This window comes from Nanorana parkeri, unplaced genomic scaffold, assembly GCF_000935625.1.
Source record: "Nanorana parkeri isolate BGI_ZX_2015 unplaced genomic scaffold, ASM93562v1 scaffold31, whole genome shotgun sequence".
Taxonomy (NCBI): Eukaryota; Metazoa; Chordata; class Amphibia; order Anura; family Dicroglossidae; genus Nanorana; species Nanorana parkeri.
Window position 1 is genome coordinate 225,613 of NW_017306299.1, and position 20,047 is coordinate 245,659.

At 47.1% G+C, this 20,047-nt stretch overlaps 1 protein-coding gene across 2 annotated transcripts in view; it reads right to left on the reverse strand.

Annotated features, from left to right (window-relative positions):
- Nucleotides 1-20,047, reverse strand: part of ACBD3 (acyl-CoA binding domain containing 3) — a 30,896-nt gene that overhangs the window by 7,597 nt on the left and 3,252 nt on the right. For both annotated transcript variants that reach the window (XM_018568380.1, XM_018568372.1), the window contains exons 2-4: nucleotides 4,912-5,053; nucleotides 1,370-1,510; nucleotides 996-1,154 (exon numbers count right to left, since the gene is read on the reverse strand). In XM_018568380.1, the coding sequence (XP_018423882.1) occupies nucleotides 996-1,154; nucleotides 1,370-1,510; nucleotides 4,912-5,053 (442 nt within the window). The remainder of the gene's footprint in view (nucleotides 1-995; nucleotides 1,155-1,369; nucleotides 1,511-4,911; nucleotides 5,054-20,047) is intronic.

Genomic DNA, 20,047 nt, shown 5'->3' on the forward strand with positions numbered 1-20,047 from the left:
AATAACAGCCGATTGGTGTATTTCCCCAATTCCTTTCCGTGGGCACATACATTACCTGGTTCCTTTGTCACTACCTTGCTTTTCTGTTTCCTAGTTTAGACCTGTCCATGTGCTGAGCAGGAAATTGAGCAGTCAGAGAAGCGAAAGATTAAACCTGCCTATGGGGAAGATGACTGGATGTGGGGACACCATAAAAATGAAGGGTCAGCTCACTTACAGTTTTATAGTTTGAATCATTCCCTAGTTCCTGCATCTCTGAGACCCCAACAGATAGATCACCCCCCTAAAATGTTCCCGTCTCTGTTCAACTTCACATTCTGTGTGCTCCCATCCAACTCTTCCCATTACATCATCCTTCATATAAAATGAATTACAAATACAACAAAGGACACTGGGAACCCCTCAGGTGTACAGACCAGGAATGTAGCTCAGAGATCTCACCGATAGAATCCTAGAGACATAGAAGTCAGTGTGGTAGATGATCGAAGAGGTGGATCCACTCTCCAGCATCCACCAAAACTGCAATATGAGATTTTAATGGAATGACCCTTTTAAATTTGTTTCTACAGTAAAGTCCATGTCACATGAGCGATCCCGATTCTTGTAACAACCCGCCAGTGGCAGGATTACAAACAAATCACTTGCTGCTTGCTATGGAGGTATTGTTATGGAGGTACTTCCTCTCTAGCTGGCTGGACTAGCACAATGTTGCTCTCTGACTTGTGAGATTCAGCATGGTTCTGAGCCTTTCTAGGAGGGCCAATCCGTTAGGATAAGTGGAAGTCTCTCCTTGGTGAGAATCGCCCATGTGACACGGCTACATTTTGTACTAATGGGGTATATTAGGCTATATTGCCAAGACACATTTCGCTAGAATACTATTTTTATATACTATTAACACTTTGGTAACTTCCACGTGAACTGATGGCTGAGCAGCGATTCAGCTCACACACTCTATGAAGAGCTTCCAGGCAGCAGTGACTCTGGGTTCTTACTTTTGCTGCTCCATGCGGAATCGCTCATCCTCGGCACGCATCCTCTCTTCCTCCTCTCGCCGCAATCTCTCCTCTTCCTCCCTTCTCCGCTTCTCCTCTTCTCTAAGCAGACGCTGTCGTTCCTCTTCTTCCTGCCTCCTGCGCTCTTCCTCTTCCCTCCTGAAAGGAAAGATATGTATTGTTCTGGTCAGTACCAGGACTCGATCCTCCAGCCAAAGGTGCGAATCTGGTTCTTTAAACGTAGCTATACATTGGGAGAATGTTCACTATTATGGCAAAAAAAAAAAAACTTTGACGCTCCAGCAGGGACATGAAGAATAACAGGGAGGATGACAGGAAGATTTGTTACGCAGATCACCGCCATTGTGTGTTACCTCTTCCTCTCCTGCTCCTCTTTCTCTATTTTATGTGATGTGACATATGTGGAGAACAGGTGGCAGCATCGGTTCAGCAGTCCCACAAACTCCGTCATGGCTTCCTGTTTGCTGATATTGCCAAGGGAGGCCCATTCTTTCCTACAGAAAAACACATATTATCGGTCAGACATTTATAATAAAACTGGGGATGCACCGATACTAGTATTGGTGCCGATACCGAGTACTTGCCCAGGTGCTCCGATACCTTCCCCGATACCAGAACTTCCGGTCAGAGGAAGATTTCCTCTGACCGGCAGTGCCGTAGGGGAACATGGAGCCAGCTTACCGTGCAATCAGGAAGCTGGGCGCAAGTAATGACCGGTCTTCCTGATTGGCCAGGAAGCCAGCTCCATGCCGGTTGGTTTGGGAAGCAGGCTTCCTGGCCAACCAGCATCGAGCCGGCCGAACAGCTGGCTCCTTGCTGATTGGCCAGGAAGCCGGCTTTCCAGCCAATCAGCATGGAGCCGGCTTCTTGGACAATCAGGAAGCCGGGCGGTATGCCAGCCAATCTCAGTCAAGCCGGACAAACATGGAGCCGGCTTCCCGGGCAATCAGGAAGCCAGGCAGTATGTCATTATCCTACACCCGACTTCCTGATTACCTGGGAAGCCTGTTCCATGCCAGCAGAACCACCGGTATCGGTACTCGGTATCAGCGAGTACCAAAGGCAAAGCCATCGGTACTCTATACTGAAAAACCGGTATCTGTGCATGCCTAAATAAAACTATAAGTAACACATAAATAATCTAGGACAGTATGTAATATGTAGGAACTTGCGAAGGTATTCGGGGGGTAAACAAAAGTTTCTCTCCCGTTCATTGAAGGACACAGGGCAACAGATCGTAGATCCTGAATGGTAGGGTATATCGCCACCTGCAGGAGTAGGACGCTAGGCACATAACTAAAAAGACAAGACAGCCTAGGGGCGGCCCCTGCTGGTGGCCCAACCCCTCACTTGCTGACAAGTCTCCAGTTTTTTGCCTAGCGTCAGGAGTAAGGAGCTAAAAAAATTCTCTGGGAATTTTTTTCTTTTCCTCCGTTTTTTCCGCTGTTTCTTCAAGCAAGTGTCACCAGGGCGACACGCTGGATGTTTTAGATCCTTGTAGTCTCCCCTGAATACACTTTCACTATACGCATTTAGAATTCTTTCCTTGGAGCAGATATCACGGGCCGCTTCATGGTACCTCACTTATACAAGAAACTGTCTTCTGTGGGATTTAGAACTAGTTTTACTTGATTATTGAGGCCTGATGTCCTTAATTTTAATAGTAAGACATGACAACTGCCATTCCTATGACCCTGTACTGAGTCTGACACGTTCACTACTGTCAAATATTTTTTTAGAATATTGCCACGGGCCCTCCTGTACGCTGTGAGCAGGCCCTGCTGGATGGTGCACATCAACACAGACAATGAAAGGCGCATGATTCTACATTTTAGTGATGATGTATATGGAAGACCCCCGACAGCTAGGCCCGGCTGTGGAAGAGCAATGTTACCATGGAGCACCTAAGGTTTTGTCTTGGCCAAATGTCATTCCATAGACTTTCAGCACACAGTCCCTCTTTCCAATGATATATTGGGTGCAGACTTAAGTAGCGGATACACGGTTAGAATTTCGAACGAACGAAATTGATTTTGGAACATTCGTTCGACTTTCTAATCGTTGACGGGGGTCAAGCCGATGTTTGATTTTGACTACGGTGACACAGATTGTTAATTTGTTGGAAAATTTCTCGATTGAAGTGAATGTGATTTTTTCTTTGGAAACTCCATTCATTCCAAAATAAAATGTTAAATAAAAATTAAACAAAATTTAGAATGACAATCCGCAAGTTCCTGAGGTCTGTATTAAACGTTCCGACGGGATTATTTGTACAAACTGCTGTGCCAAATTCTACCCGTGTATACCGTACTTTACAATGACATGCATATGAGACAAGGATAAGAACTGGCATTTCTATCAGCTAAAGATACAAAATGTCAGTTCATACATGTGACTCCATCTGACAAACAGCATATTGATGATCGAGAGGCAACTGCTATGCTAGCCAAATCCACTATTTATTCCTTTTGTATTCGATTCTATTAAGATCAGATCAAGATGATCAATCAGGTATTTGCATGTTTTTTTATTGGCTGCACATATGTTTGTGACAGTTTGTAATTCAGTTGCATTTCCAATAACTTGATCTATATTAAAGTGGAAGCCATAGAACCCCTTCCCTATATGGAACAAATTATACCAACTTCCATAAAATGATGTTCCAGCATTGAGACACATGATCCCTTTGGTCTGTTTCCTATTTCCAAGCCTAGGCAGAGGGAGGCTAGTTGGTAACACTCGATCACATGACCCTTAATTCCCCATTTATAATGCAGTGCTATGGTAAAAAAGCAAGGCATTGTGCTTTAAAAATGTGATTTGGTTTGGGACTCAACAAGGGAAGACCTATTCATTCTGCTGCAGGAGGAAACATGTGACATGACTTTGACAGGTCATGTGACATGGCTGTTCTAGCAGGGAGTGTTCTCTGCAGAGAACACACTGAAGGCATTGCAGCCTCCTCAATGCACTCTGCATATTATAAATAAGACATGAGATCCAGCCGTTGTTTAGAGTAATTGGAGTGATGATGTCCCGCGCCGATACTCCTCGGTTTTAAATGGGCCCCTTAGAGAAGGCTTTCAGCATAAACCAAAAAGGACACAGGAATTTATTATTCCTTCATTTAGCTTTCAAGGGTAGGAGGGACAGGTGGTGGGGCACTCGAATCACCAGTACACACGTCGACTGGTGGTGACACTGAGGGCCGTTGCACACCTATGCGACACCCCACTGTGCACGATTCCGCGTGGTCAGTACTCGCATAGGTGTGCACCGATCGCGCCGTGGGTGCCATTAGTTTCCAACGGCACCCCAGTCACACCGAGCGGATCACCGGGCAGTTTCCCACCGCAATTCCGCCAGTGCTTCTGAACACGATAAAAACAGCCACGCGGCGAGTATCGCAGAAAAAAGGTACTGCCGTGCCATTGGAAAATAATGCACACCTATACGATTCCTGACCGCGCGGCAACCTGTGCGGAATTGTGCAGGATTGCCGCATTGGTGTGCACGGGCCTGACCGTGGCAGAATCGCCAGTTTTACTGTGGTGCCTTTATGAGACCCTTTATCGTTTTTACTACAATTGGAGCCAAGATTTACTGCCGGATACACCCAGCATGCCGGCTACAGAGCATTGAGGAGCATTGATTTGGATTGCAGTAAATGGAAACCGCTTACAGACTGTTAATAACTACAATTTAAATTAATTATATAGTGCTAACATATTCTGCAGCGCTGTACAATCGTTTAGACAAGACAAGTAAGAAACACTGACAAGCATCATTGACATACAGAAACAGTAGGTGGGGAGGACCCGGCCCAAACAAGCTTACAGTCTAAGAACTGAGTACGAGCTTTGTGTAAGTAACCAGACATAAAATTTAGACTTGCCTCCTGTCATTGCCGAGGACATCAAAGAATCCGACTTCGGGGCAGGTGTCCGGGTTGTAAGGGCCCAGCTGAACCTGCTTGTAAAGAGCCACCAGCTTCAGCTTCTCTTCATATGTTGGGTGGAAAGCCTTCCCATCTTTTTCTGTTAAAAGACAATATAGTGGTAGACATGAGACAAACATATAAAAATACTATACAGCCTTCCAACCTACAATGACAGTACAGCTGGTTTGGACTCGCAGGCATAGAAGTATAAATTGACAATGAATAGCCAGGAACGGATAGAACTGCATACAAAATTAAAGCTGAACTGCAGCCTTCGTCTTCCATGAATGGATCATTATGGAGTCAGCTTCCTCTCCACATTGTGGCACAGTCCTATGAATCACTCGGCCGCCGCTGTACGTCCAGATAGAACGATGTGATGTCCCTCATCATACAACTCCATCATCAGCAGCCAGGCTGTCATAGGTACAGCCCCTGATCAGCTGGGCTACATGGCGTGTGATTGCATTGCCTGCATGCTGTGTGGGCATCCATAGTAGCAATCTGCATGCCAATGCAACCCAACTGCACCAATTACCCCGGTCTCTGAGCAGGACACAGACGCTGCTTGTATAGAGGTGATGTCTGCCCCAACCCCATCAAAGAAGCTGTAATACTAACTGAAGGATCGGATGCATCCATTTAAATGCATCCTGGAGTTTATCTTTAAGGACGTGACACCAGGTATGACCTCCATTCTGACAGAGACCAAAATGTTCATAGCCGCCATTTTTTAGCGGTTATTTCCAATGATAAGTTAGTCAAATGAACAATTCCTATTCAGGCCCAGAATCAGTTCAGGACGGGCCGCTGAAAGAGGTATGGAAGCTAAAATCAGAGGCACGGGGACACCAGCCCGCTAAAAACAAACAGGAGAACCACGGCAAAGCCAATTGGAACACAAATGACAAAAGAGGGATCGTAGCAGTCAATACACAGACCTATCTGTGACACAGAAATGGGAAAGCTCCACTCCTAGGCAGCCATATGAAGGGTGTAAACATCTCACCGCCCAATGGGACATATTCAAAAAATACTCCAGAGAACCGTCACATTCAACAAACACTTCACACCAGAGGCTGTGTACTAAATGTGTCACATACATGGGGCCAGACTACAACTCGGATGAATGCCTGTATGACACTGGCACTCCACTTGTTGCCGGACACTACAACTTTCATGTCTGAACAGAAGGTAGAGTCAAGGAAACAATTCCTATCTCGGACGCCGAGTAATACTGACTTTCCCATGAATTTAATTAATGCCGCCGATAATAAAAATGACTTCTCTCCCTGGTTGTCGGAATTAGCCCGATCCCCCTGACATTTTATCCTCCGGCCGAGGAGAAAGCCGACAGCTGCACAATGCAATTACACTGAAACACATGAAGATCCCTGAAAGACGAAACCGAGTTGCTGCAAGAGACGTGGCCGGGGGGGGACGCAGAGCGCACAGAATATGCTGGGTGCGCTGCAGACGTTCCGCGGTTACTGGCCCGGCCATTACAAACTACAAATAGCCCATTTAGTACAAAATCAATGAGACATTGACGGAGCATATGAGGGGAGGAATGTGCTTAAAGGGAAACTACAGCTTATACGGCAGCATGACAAACCCAAACAAAATGGTGGACTTAATCTTCAAGGGGGTCACTTCATGATGAAGGAAAAAACAAACCTGAACCCCATTTTGCAACCTTGGCATGCGTTAGTAAACCTGTGCACACCTTTGCAACTACTTAGGGGACGATTTATAAATCTTCTGCCCAACCATATGCTGGGTGCATGCCGTTTGCATGGCATTCCCACCACTAGATGGAGCCGAGGAGCACAGGAATTTCCCATGTTATGTATTTACTAAGACTGGAGCAGACAATCTGGAGCAGCTGTGCATGGCAACCAATCAGCTTCTAGCTTTCATTTTCAAAGCTACACTAGATGGAGAGATGCCGATTGGTTTCTATGCACAGCTGCTCCAGATTACACCTGCTCCAATTTTAGAAAATCCACCCCAATGTATCATTTTCATCTTACAGGAGGAGAAACAACCCTTTCAGACAGGCATCGTGATCAGGGCCGCCTGTTACTTTTTTAGGCGGATCTGATCAGAAGCCCATGTTAGTCTATGGGCAGCCAGATCTAAATGGACGTGCATCCGGTTACATCCAATTACCCCCGACTCTTGCCAGGTCTGGGAAACCAAATGGAATAGAGTTCCATTCTGGCAGACCTGGTCATGGTGGATCGGGGCAATCTGCTGAAAGTGGAGACATGCGCATTTATATCCGACTCCCCATAGGCCAACATGGGGGTCTGCCAAGTTCAGTTTTTTCCTCCATTGCAAGATGAAGGGAAAAAAAACTGGACAGATAACACAATAGTGACATCCATTCCGCACTGTTCCGATCAGCGGGGGAACCGTGCATGGATCCCCCGCTGATCGAAACCGACAGGGGCCAAAACTACTGATCACTGCGATTGGCTACCGCAGTGATCATATGATTAGGGCTGCAGCTAACGATTATTTCCATAAAAATATCCTGTACCAGAAAGCTGGTCAGCGAGTCATTACACGCTGCCCAGCTTCCTGATTGGTTGGGAAACCGGCTTCATACTCCCTCGTCACTTGTGACGATACCTACTGCGATACTTGAGCTTCCGGTATCAGGAAGCCGTGAAGCAAGTCTTTACACGGGAAGCCGGGAAGCTCGTGATGAAGGAGCATGGAGATGGCTTCCCAGCCAATCAGGAATGCCGGGCGCCGCGTCATTACACACCTCCTGGCTTCCTTAATGGGACTTCCGGTATCAGTATTCGTTATCAGCGAGTACCGGAAAAAAATTATTAGAAAAATGATAGATATGGAGATTATATATTAAACTTCACCATGGGCAGCAACTGGCACATAAATAGCAAAACGTGTTATGGCGGAAGAGACCAGACTATCAACAATCTCCACCTACAGACATTTCTTCCAGTCATTAGACACATTTTAGAATAGTTGGGGAAAGCTTCTACAGAGATGCGGATGAAGATTCTGGATCTCCTCTTCTGTGTTTCCTAAGCTAAGCTCCATGTGTCACAGAGATTCCCATTCACAGCCGGTGACAGATAACTGCAGCTGTCTATGTCACCGCCGCGGTGCGAGCCAACGATGACATACCATGACCAAGACATAATTACCGGGCAACTCCCTCCAGCGGGATTATGTGGCACACGAAATAGCCCGCACGAAGAGCCAACCTCTCCTCTGTAAGGAACAGATGGGTGACGGGTGGAAAGAGAAATGCCAATAGAAAGGGGTCTGATGGACAACTGCTGCACAGGAACAGAGAAGCCGGGCAATGGCCATGTAAACGCTCACAGGCGGCCCGGACAGGAGGAGAGGTCCAAGTCGCCCCCTTGCATACCACAGCGATGAGCTTGGTACTGATGATAGCAGTGCTGAGGACACAGAGAGCAGACAGCAGTCTCCGGGACATTATAAATCACACCCACACCCCTGTTTATGTAACTGGTACGCTCCATAAAACTGCATTAAGTCACTTGTATAAGCAGAGGCTTCCCTGACGCACAACAGGAGCCCCCGAGCAAAGTAATACAGTGACTGTCACCACCACCTATATTTTTCCTTCCCTGGTTCCCGCTTTCCCTCAGCAACATGGTAATGACATTTTTACATATAACTTTTCTGTTTTCATGACAGACCTTCTCATCACTGGGTCTCTGAGCTTCTCTATGCAAAGTAGGGAGATCATTGCTAGTGGGAGGAGTCAGCAGGGCGCTGCACATAGCTTTCTGAAAACATCACGGCACTCTGCCTCAGTACTCCTTTCATGAACCCTCAGCCCTGATATAAGCAATGGACAGGCTCTTGGAATGAGTTATGTTAATATCAAAATGCCCTGATGGGAGATAGAAGGCTGAAGGGAAGGCCAGAGGTCAGATAGAAGGCTGAAGGGAAGGCCGGAGGGAAGGCCGGAGGTCAGATAGAAGGCTGAAGGGAAGGCCGGAGGTCAGATAGAAGGCTGAAGGGAAGGCCGGAGGTCAGATAGAAGGCAAACCATTAGGCATGTTCATTCTCCAGCATCCACCACAATCAGTTTTGGAGGGACTAACCCTTTGAAAGAAATTATCACTTTGCGCATTCAGTTCACAGTGACAGGTTCTCTTCATAGGACACACCTCTTCCCTCCTCCATATACCCTCAGTGACAGGTTCTCTTCATAGGACACACCTCTCCCCTCCTCCATATACCCTAAGTGACAGGTTCTCTTCATAGGACACACCTCTCCCCTCCTCCATATACCCTAAGTGACAGGTTCTCTTCATAGGACACACCTCTCCCCTCCTCCATATACCCTAAGTGACAGGTTCTCTTCATAGGACACACCTTCTCCCTCCTCCATATACCCCCAGTGACAGGTTCTCTTCATAGGACACACCTCTTCCCTCCACCATATGAAGTGATGATCATTCTTTGAATCCCAGGGCAGTGCCGTCTGATTCCTTAGAGATAATCAGTACTTCCGGGTATGGTGGATCATGTGACCTTCTCCCCTTCTTCTCCAGATGCAATGCTCAACACTGTCACATCCAGGAGGGGGGAAGCTCTGACACAGACTGTCACGGGGCTCATACAGGGATTGGATTCAGTGTGTCAGTGGGTGGGGAGCTGCCCCATGAAGAGAACCTGTAACGGTCAAAGTGAAAGGGTCCCTTTGAACCATAAACTGGGTGCTGCATCCTCTCCGAGAAGATGGAATGGCCCTTTGTGTACATTATTTCGTCTGAATTGATTCATTGAGTTCATTGAATAGCCACAAGTGGTCTGTAGTATACAAGGTGGGGGGGTCATGGAAGGCCAAGACCTCTTCTATAGGCACTTCATCCCTCCAAATACAAAATTACGGCAGCAAGACTGGCAAAGGATTAATAAAAGCTGTCAGTGTGGAAGGAGGAACCGGCGGGGTTATAATTATATGAACAGATATGGAAATGAAAGCAGAACCTTCAAGATGAATTGCTTCTGGATAGTGAATCAGGGCAGCCAGCCAGCCGCCGTCCCCCTTTCAGAATCACGCCGGCCTTGGCTGTAGCACATCTAGGTTAATGAGATGTGGGCCGAGCGCAGACACAGCCAGAACCGGCCATTCATCACCCAGCGTGGACACTACACAACAATACTCAGAAGCCTGGAGAAATACTCCTCCGCTGCAGCTTTACTTTACCCCAATACTTATCATCCGTATCCTGACCGAAGAGGAAACCGGCCCCTGGAATGACCCCCTCTGAACACATCTGTTCCTGCAGGTCATGCTGGTCCAATGGCTTCAAGGGGTTTCTAAATTCATGACCCAGCAGAAGAATACAGATCAGCAGGTCTTAAAGTGGACCTGTCACTAAAAATCACTCAGCATACAGCTCTGCACCAGATATAAAAAATCATCTCACATTCATTAAACATATTTTAAATTTACTTACAATTTCTTTTTCCCCACTTCCTGTTACTCTTGGCACAAGGGATGTAATCGTGCCCAAGCATTGCATCCTGGGAAGGTTACATCAGCAGTTCATTGGTGGGAAATCTCATCTGTAATCTCACGAGATCTCGGGGAAAAGCATTTTCCTCCACTGAGATTATGTGCATGGTCACATGTCTAGTCACATGTGCCAGAAATCCAGGAAGTAAAAGGAGAGCTAGTGACCTTCCCTTAGTAAAAATGGCCAAGATGAGAAGACTGGGGAAGAAAAGAGAAATAAGATATGCAAAGAATACAAAGCCGGCGATTATCTAGAAGTATGTGTTTGTAGATTGTCATTACTAAACATTTCTAAAGGTGTCTTTGTTGTCATTTCAAAGATATGGGTGGAGTTCACCATAATTTGAGTCAGTGACTCCAAGTGTAGACCTTCCACCCAAAGTAAAGTTGGGCGAATGGTGCTGAACCGCATTACTGCCACCAGATGGCACCAAGGAGTATTCGTCCAGGATGGTTTATACATGAGCAGAGATGATGCGGAGCTTGGTGCAAAAATATTTTCACCTCAAAACCCCCTCCTCCTGACCCAATCTGTAGCAGCAGTTGCGGCGGGGGCATTCCCCAACCCTGTGTGATGTATAGCTGCGGGCTATAGAATGCGCCTTCCCGCAACAGATTGTGTTGGGAGGAGGCGGGTGGCAATCAGAGTTCTACGCAGAATTTGGCGAATTCGGGCAAATTGGGTTTGAACCACGACTGGCCTCATCACTATACATGGACTGATTCCAAAGACAGCCAGGCAACTAGCATATTAGAAGGTTGTCAGCAATGGACGTCTACATTTTATCCCCCAGCACAGGCTCCTTCCAAACTAAAAACTGCAGCCAAGAATTTACACATGCCCGGCACCCCGAAATCAGGAACTGCTCATGGTGGTGTACTGCCCGGCACCCCGAAATCAGGAACTGCTCATGGTGGTGTACTGCAATACTAAGACTATCAAATACGGGGACATTATGCACAGGGAAGATGCCGACATCTTTATAGGACACTATGCAGGATAAAGAGGAACTGAAGTCAAGAAATAAAAGACTAAGTCCTAGGAGGTCGAATTTTTGAGACTTTGAAGAGACTTAAGGGCCTCTAGAGGACGCTGACAAGTAGGGATGCACCGATACTAGTATCGGTATAGACGCCAAGTATTTGGCCCTGGCCCGATACTTAAACTGTCAGTATCAGGAGGCCTGGCAGTGCGTCATTACACGCTGCCCGGCTTCCCGATTGGCCGGGAAGCCGGCTCCATGCTCTCTCATTACTTGTGACTCGCTGCCCGACTTCCTGATTGGTTGGGAAGTTGGCCAATCAAGTAACAAGGCGCCGTGTAATGACGCGGCACCCGGCTCCCTGATGGGCCGGGAAGCCGGCTTCATGCTCCGTCTTCAGCTCGTGACGAGGGAGCATGGAGACGGCTTCCCTGCTAATTGGGAAGCCGGGTGGCGAGTCATTACACAGCGCCCGGCTTCCTTAATGGGAGTTCTGGTATCAGTGTTCAGCAACGGCGAGTACCGGAAAAAAAAATATCGGTACTCGATACCAAAAAACAGTATCAGTGCATCCCTACTGACAAGAATAGGAATTTCAGCCGTAAAACCGGGTGAAACTTTTATAAATTAACCTCTTGGTGCTGAAAAAAAACCCCCAACAACTTTTTTTCTTGCTCCCAGCCATTTTGTATTTTGTGTAGACTGTCTGCAGTGCACCTTCAGTGCCGTGTACACTCCCAGCACATGAAAGTTGCCAAAGACACAGGAGTTACATCATCTTCAATGGCAGAAAAGGAGAGACGTCAGACCCAGAAGAAGTGGCAGAGGAGTAGAGAGCGGCAAGGGTGAGTCTTGGCTGGCCAGTGTTTGGAGACGAGAAGACTAACACGCAAATGTGCCGAGATGACATTATGGGAAGAGCCGACCCCGACCTAAAGCTGAACTGTAGGCAGATATAAAAGAAATAAATCAGCATTGATCAAATGCCATGTAAGCACCTGAATCTGATCTGGAATCAGCTTCATACAGTCCATTTACAGCAGGGCTGGAGTGTGAAAGAAAGAAGCAGAACAAGGAGCCAATCAGTTCATGTGCTGGTTAGAAATATGCTGATAGGAGAAAGCAGAGTGAAAGAGCTGAACACTGCAGGATATAGGCGGGTCAAGGACGATCTGAGCTCGGAGGAAGTGAGGCCATCAGACTGAGGACATCTAGGTGGGGGGAGAGCTCTGGGCAGTTACAGAAGCTGATTTATTTGAGATTTTAACCACTTGCTGACCAGGTGTTACACCCCCTTCCTGGCCAGGCCCTTTTTCAGTATTAAGCACTCCGGTACTTTGACGTTTATTCCGTCATGCAACGTTGTACTGAAATGAGTTTTAAACCTTTTTTTTGCAACTTTAATTTTTTCCACTTAACTTTATTGTTATCACATAGGGGACTAAAATACCCCCTATGTGATAGCAAAGAGGATGTGACAGGTCCTCTCTATGGAGACATCAGGGGTGACCTAGGACCCCCCAAAGAAGCTGATGAAGCAGATATCTGTTTCATCAGCTTCTCTCCAGCTTCTGAAGCCGGAGAGTGGCACAAGAATGCGGAAGTGATGTAATATACAACACTTCCGCATTCTGGCACCGGAGAGGGGACCGGATGGAGGTCGTGTTCCGATCTCCCTCCGATCACCTGTCAGAGAGCCACTATGCTGGTCCCGGGCTCGCACCGGGAACAGCGGAGCCCGGGACTAGCCGGAGGGATGGGGTGGCGCACATACCGGAACCTTATACAAGCGATTCGCCGATTCTATAGCCGGCAGATCACTTGTATGTATGTAACAGGCATCACTGCCAGTGTTTACATTTTGTCAGTTTCCCACTTATGCGCACCACGTGGTGTGTGCGAGTGGGCGGGGCTAACAGGCCATCAACAGACGGCTTGTTACATCCAGGAAGCTCCCTGCCCGCCGTTTTTTTTACAACGGCCGGCCAGAAGGCGGTTAATGGGCCATTTATTTTTAGGATGTTAGTTTTTGGGCTGGAGTTCTGCTTTAAGAAGAAAAGACGGCCAAGTCTGAGCAGCTTAATAGAATAAATAATGAATGTTTAATATGGCCTAGTTTGTCTTCCTTTAATGTCAATGTTCTGCTCCGAGCACCAAAGACAGGACGAGGTCACAAAGTGAAATCCTATAAATAAGAATCTGTCACATGATCAGAGTGGTGACATTCTCACAAGGACACGGTACTGACACGAGGGAGATAAAACCAACCGTCACTCATTACTGATAACTCTGACGGAATACAAATATAATACATGGAGGCAAATCAAACCTACAGAACAGGATCCAAAACATCCGACAGTTATAATCACCGACACTCCCAACGTGATAGAAAAGTCAAAATGTTTTTAATCTAATTCTAAATGCTGATGAAAATCGCTTACAATGGATGCTGCTCCGTGAGGTGTAAAAGTTTTAGTTTCCTGCTTGTCCCCGGAGCACTGGTCCTGATATCCTGTGGAGCCACCCTTGTGTGTGCTAGTAAGCTCTGTGTCCCACAAACACACAGGTGGCTGCAGACTGCTCTGTGACAGATCTGCGATCCCACCTATAGTAATATAAATGTGACAGATCTGCCATCCCACCTATAGTAATATAAATGTGACAGATCTGCCTTCCCACCTATACAGAATATAAACACCTTCATCCAATGAACAGGAGCAGCACATGGCAGTGATCCAACACACAAGGAACACCTCATCATTACAGGAGTTGAGACGATGAAATATTTCATCAATATGTAGCTATATATAACCTGGATGTAAAGATTTCCTGCTCAGAGGTAACACTCCTCTATGTCATTGTAGAAATACAATCACTGTATCAGAACATAATGAGGCCTTGTGGAGATTGCGGACAGATATTTCCTCGGGTCTTCACTCCGTGATAATGTCACCAATGTCATAAATACTAATAGTACACACCGTGTGCACAGAGCTATGCAACTGAAAGTCTGGGCTGGACAGATCCCCGGAGCCAGGTCGCCAATACTCCTTAAAGAAGAACTCCGGGTAAAACTTTTATCACTACTTCCAGTGGGGCTATCCACACACTGCAAGGGTTAACTGTCCGTTTTTGTCTAGGCACTAAAAAAAAAAAAAAAAATTAAAAAAAGTTATATTCACCTGACCCTTGGAGCCGGCTGGCTCCTAGACCAGTCCTTCCAGCCTCTCTCTCCATCCTCTGCAGAGGTCTAAGGTCCCATAAATCATCACATTCTATACACTGTGTATAGGAAGTAAGGAAACTGAGGAACATTCCAATGCTGCTCTTAAAGTGAACCTGTGCCCAGATCAGGCACACTACAACCCCACACCAGTCTTTGCTGTGACCTTTGAGAAGGAATAACTTCATATTATAGGCAGCTACAGAGGTCAGTGATGGCTTCTTCTGAAGCTTTTCTATGGCTAGCTAAGGATCTGTACACACCGTGGATAAATTACCATGGGATTCAGGAGCCAGCAGGATTCTTTAGGAGCCGGTTCCACTGACAACAACTAGAGAAAATCTCAAAAAGTTAGGCACCAGTTGTAATTTTTAAAGGAGCATTGGTTACCTGGCTCGAGCTAAACCCCCAAAAAAGGAAACAAGCGATATATATTGTAGCTTGCCAGTCCTTAGATGAGGTGACTCCAAAAAACATTTCCCCCCTTTAACACACTTCCTGTCCTTTGGTGACAACGCATAGTTCTCCCTCAGGTCCTCCTCTGCTGATTGACAGCAGGCAGGGGCCGGGTGCAATAGCCAGCCTGCTATTGGCTAGTGCGATTTAAAATAACCAGCCGCTGGATGAGACACTCGTCACCGGCTTTCTAGCGGCTGCGACAAGTGTCCCACCCAGCGTCTGAGAGCCACTGAATGGGCAGAGGGGGCGGCAGAGGTGGAGAGGGGGCACAGCGGCTGACAGTGGTCTCTGCTCCCAGATGGACGCCGGTCAGCAGTCCGACCCCCCAGCTGCCTCTACTAATACAGGCGGGGAGAGCAACGGGGAACACATTTGATTGTGGTGGCAGAGGAGGCAGCGATGGGGGACAATGAATGGGCTGACAAAAGCCCAGGCGCCAGGATGCAATTTTTAGTTGCCATGGTGACCTGCGCCTGGGATTTGCAGAGCCCTGGTTTACACACATTAATTGCTTTTCATTCACGGAACAATCGTGCTATATATGAACATCAGAACATTGTCAGGATTCCTCCTCTCTAAACCGGTTCCAGGCCAGTGACATAGATAGCACTGAAGTCAAACCAGAAGCGTGACAGCCAGGGAACGAGCATTCTCAGAAAGAGAGTTCAACAATGGCCGCCTCTATTATTCTCTCATGACATCTCTTTAAGGTGCCTTAAAATATGCCCGATCAATAATAGAAGTCACCAGCACACACTTGTAATGTGCAAGAAGCATATGCACTTTAATTGATGCGTCACATGCGTCATAGAGCCAACGTTTTGGGGCCGTGCAGGGTCCCTTCTTCAGGAGAACATTGTGACCCGTCGCGATTTAAAATATTCCTGGACATTTTTCTGTATTTTTGGATAGAGTAGGAAAAGATTAGAGCCCCTATCTGATTATTACTGCTATCTGGGGTTCTGTTAAGGAGATCTCCCCTCACTTCCTGTCCTGCTGAACTGTCTTAATAGACAGGAAATGAGGGAAAAATCTGCATCAGGGACGCAGACCGAAAACAATCAGCCCGGGTCTATAGACCTCCCTTACTCTTCTAATAAAAATGAGTTATATTTCTGTGTCACACTTGGAAATTTTCCCTCACTTCCTGGCTGGCAGTGTTGTCAGCAGGACAGGAAGTGTGGATGAATGCTTTTAATGGAGCCCCAGAGAGCAGTACAACCTGACAGAGGTTCTAACCCTTCACAATTCCATCCAAAGCAAAGAAATAAAGGGTAGATACACACTAGTGCATACATAGTGCTTCTGCAGCTTTACGACTCAGGACTTGAGGGTCAGTGAATTTGGATGGTTTCAGAATAAACCTATAACAGTAGTAGAGTATGGTGTAGTGGTAGCCATTGATTAATGCCCCCGCTGTTTGCATTGCATTGTATTCTGACAGCGGCCAACGGCCAAATTAGCTGCAAGCTCCTTTCTGCAGGACTTTTCCAACTGGCTCCTTCGAGCAGCTGATGACAGGCGGGAGGGTGCCGACACCATCACCCACTGTGCACATCTCCAGACAGACTGGACTAAATTCATCCCGTATGTACCATACTAAGCGATAACATTCATGGCATATCCCAATTATTGCAAAAAAAGTCACAAATGCGCCACAATGATGAAAGAAAAAAGTGTGCAAGTATTTTTTTCTTCCATTGGAGTCTGCAAAGCATTGCAACCATGATCAGCGGATGTCAGGTGTAATGCCCAGGCTCCTGCAGACTATTCCCCCAGCCCCGAGTCCATACAGAGGTACAGACCTACTGCTGAGACTGGAGGAAGTATTCCATGGACTACAAGTGCGCCGATGTCACTGTATGTGTGCTCCAATGAGATCTATGAGTCCCGCTGCCGCGGGGACAGATGGGACTTGCAGTCCCTTCATTCACAGATCTTGAGAATGGATCGGTAAATGGATGGCAGAGTCATGCACAGCAGCACCAAACAAAATCAGAACGCCTCAGGAAGAAGCACTCCGCAACTCAAAAATGTGTGTGTGCAGGGAGGATGGGGGGCTGGGGAATGTGACCATGTTTCATGGTAATACCTTAAGGCTAGGTTCCCTCCTAGGCAATTTATCGCACGGTTTGAGTCGCATAATAATCGCACAAAACACAGATTTGCTTGAAGTCAATGGGTTTGTAGCGCGTACATAATCGCCTGTTGGGTGAACAGGTGCAGGAGCTATTTTGTCACACGGTTTGGATCCTATAGACATCTCTATACATTGAAAACCATGCAGTTTTCAATGAACAATCGCGCGAAAACAGCTCAGCAACTGAATCGCCTAGGTGTGAACCTAGCCTAAATATGGGTGTCACAGGAAACGTGGTCACAAAGGCGGAATCGGCCATTAAGTCATAAATAACATTGGTGCTTCAGATGTCTTCTTCAGACCAATTACACTGAAGTGTGTACAATCTGCAGGAGGGATCCCTTTAATAACATAAGTCGGCCAATAAATGGAGTCACCTAACCCGAAAACCTTTTACAGAAATAGAGACGCTCCCCCTCATTTGTTTTTAAAGGTCCAGGACTGTCCGCCATGTCCTAAATTCACTCTCGGGTAGTCACTGACCTGAATAGATAAGCAGGAAGGCAATGCAGACTTCAATGGCTGAATGCTTGTTCCAGAACTGCACCTGATCCAGTAGTGAGGTCGGGGTAACAGCACAGGAGAAGCCTGCACCTAAAAACCATCCCAGCAATGGCAGCTCCCGTATTTCTATCCTCGCATCACACTCAGATCTCTGGAACTTGTAGTAAAATCTGCTCTACAAACACAATGATAATAAAAGGAAAACTATAAAATCATTACGGGACTTGGCCGGCTTCCTAACATACAAATTGTAGATTGTAAGCTCTCCTGAGCAGCGTGCTTCTCATGCATGTCATTGTATTGTACTGTGTCCACAGATGTTGTAAAGCGCTCGGCAAACTGTTGGCGCTATAAAGATCCTGAATAATAAAAATAATGAAAACTGGAAACAATCGGAACATAGGAGGACTAAAGTATCTAAAGCCTTGTTTTTTTATTTTGGATAAAATGGGGGGAGGGTTAGAACCCGTGTCACTGCTGTCTGGTTCCCCAATAGCAATATTCCCCAATGATGGGATTCCCCTTTATTATCGATCCTGGGGACTGTATTCACGGAAAACGAAAGTTGTGGGAAATCTGAATTGTAAACCGGAAGAAATCTTTCAATGGAGGCGCCTGTTTTAGTGACCGGATGGATTTCCCCTCACTTCACAGAGACTGTCTCACACTTCCTGTTGTGTGTATTAGACAGGAAGTGAACGGAGATCTTCTCAAACAGAAAGTCAGGAAAGATAATCCCGACAGGGGGTTGACAATGACACTAAACGTCAGGAGTTAAATCTTAAAAATACATTCAAGTACTTCCAATGTTAACAACAATGTCTCTTATTTGTTTATCACTCGGCTGTAGATCCTCAAATCATCTCTGAATTGGTGCTGACACTGTCCTTCCTTCTGGAGGGTGCCTACTTTTGTTCCCCATGGTCCCTGTGTGTGTTCTAAAGTAGTCACCACTCCAAGCTCACTCCCGGGATGGACTACAATCTCAACACAAATTAGTAAATTAAACGTGAGATTGTAGTCCATCACAGGAGCGAGCTTGGAGCGGTGACTACTTCACAACACACACAGGGACCACGGGGAACAAAAGTAGTCACCCTCCAGAAGGAAGGACGGTGTCAGCACCAATTCAGAGATGATTGGAGGATGTACAGCCGAGTGATACACAAATAAGAGACATTTCTGCTATTAGTTAGGGACTTGAATGTATTTTTAATGTTTAAACCCTAAACTTCGACTTTAACCATTTCTTAGTATTCTGACCTTTGTTTTATTTTATTACATACAATATAAAATGCGCTACACGGGCTCCTCAGTATCACATAACAAGCCACATACATCGTAATGTCACTGACAAGTGAGGACGTCCGTACTGAGGAATAGGTCACCGCTGAGCTGGACGAGGCGTGCTGGAATGAGGAAGGAAGGGCAATGAATGAGCGTGACATCACTGCACAGTACAGGTCTATATACACATTGGAGGAGAGCTCAGTGTAGAGACCCGTGCTGCTTCTGTATTCTGCAACATATATCTGACCTCCCGGTCTTCCCTTCAGTCTCGCATCCGACCCCCTGGCCTCCCCTTCAGTCTCGCATCCGACCTCCCCTTCAGTCTCGCATCCGACCTCCCCTTCAGTCTCGCATCCGACCTCCCCTTCAGTCTCCCATCCGACCTCCCCTTCAGTCTCCCATCCGACCTCCCCTTCAGTCTCCCATCCGACCTCCCCTTCAGTCTCCCATCCGACCTCCCCTTCAGTCTCCCATCCGACCTCCCCTTCAGTCTCCCATCCGACCTCCCCTTCAGTCTCCCATCCGACCTCCCCTTCAGTCTCCCATCCGACCTCCCCTTCAGTCTCCCATCCGACCTCCCCTTCAGTCTCCCATCCGACCTCCCCTTCAGTCTCCCATCCGACCTCCCCTTCAGTCTCCCATCCGACCTCCCCTTCAGTCTCACATCCGACCTCCCCTTCAGTCTCCCATCCGACCTCCCCTTCAGTCTCCCATCCGACCTCCCCTTCAGTCTCCCATCCGACCTCCCCTTCAGTCTCCCATCCGACCTCCCCTTCAGTCTCCCATCCGACCTCCCCTTCAGTCTCCCATCCGACCTCCCCTTCAGTCTCCCATCCGACCTCCCCTTCAGTCTCCCATCCGACCTCCCCTTCAGTCTCCCATCCGACCTCCCCTTCAGTCTCACATCCGACCTCCCCTTCAGTCTCACATCCGACCTCCCCTTCAGTCTC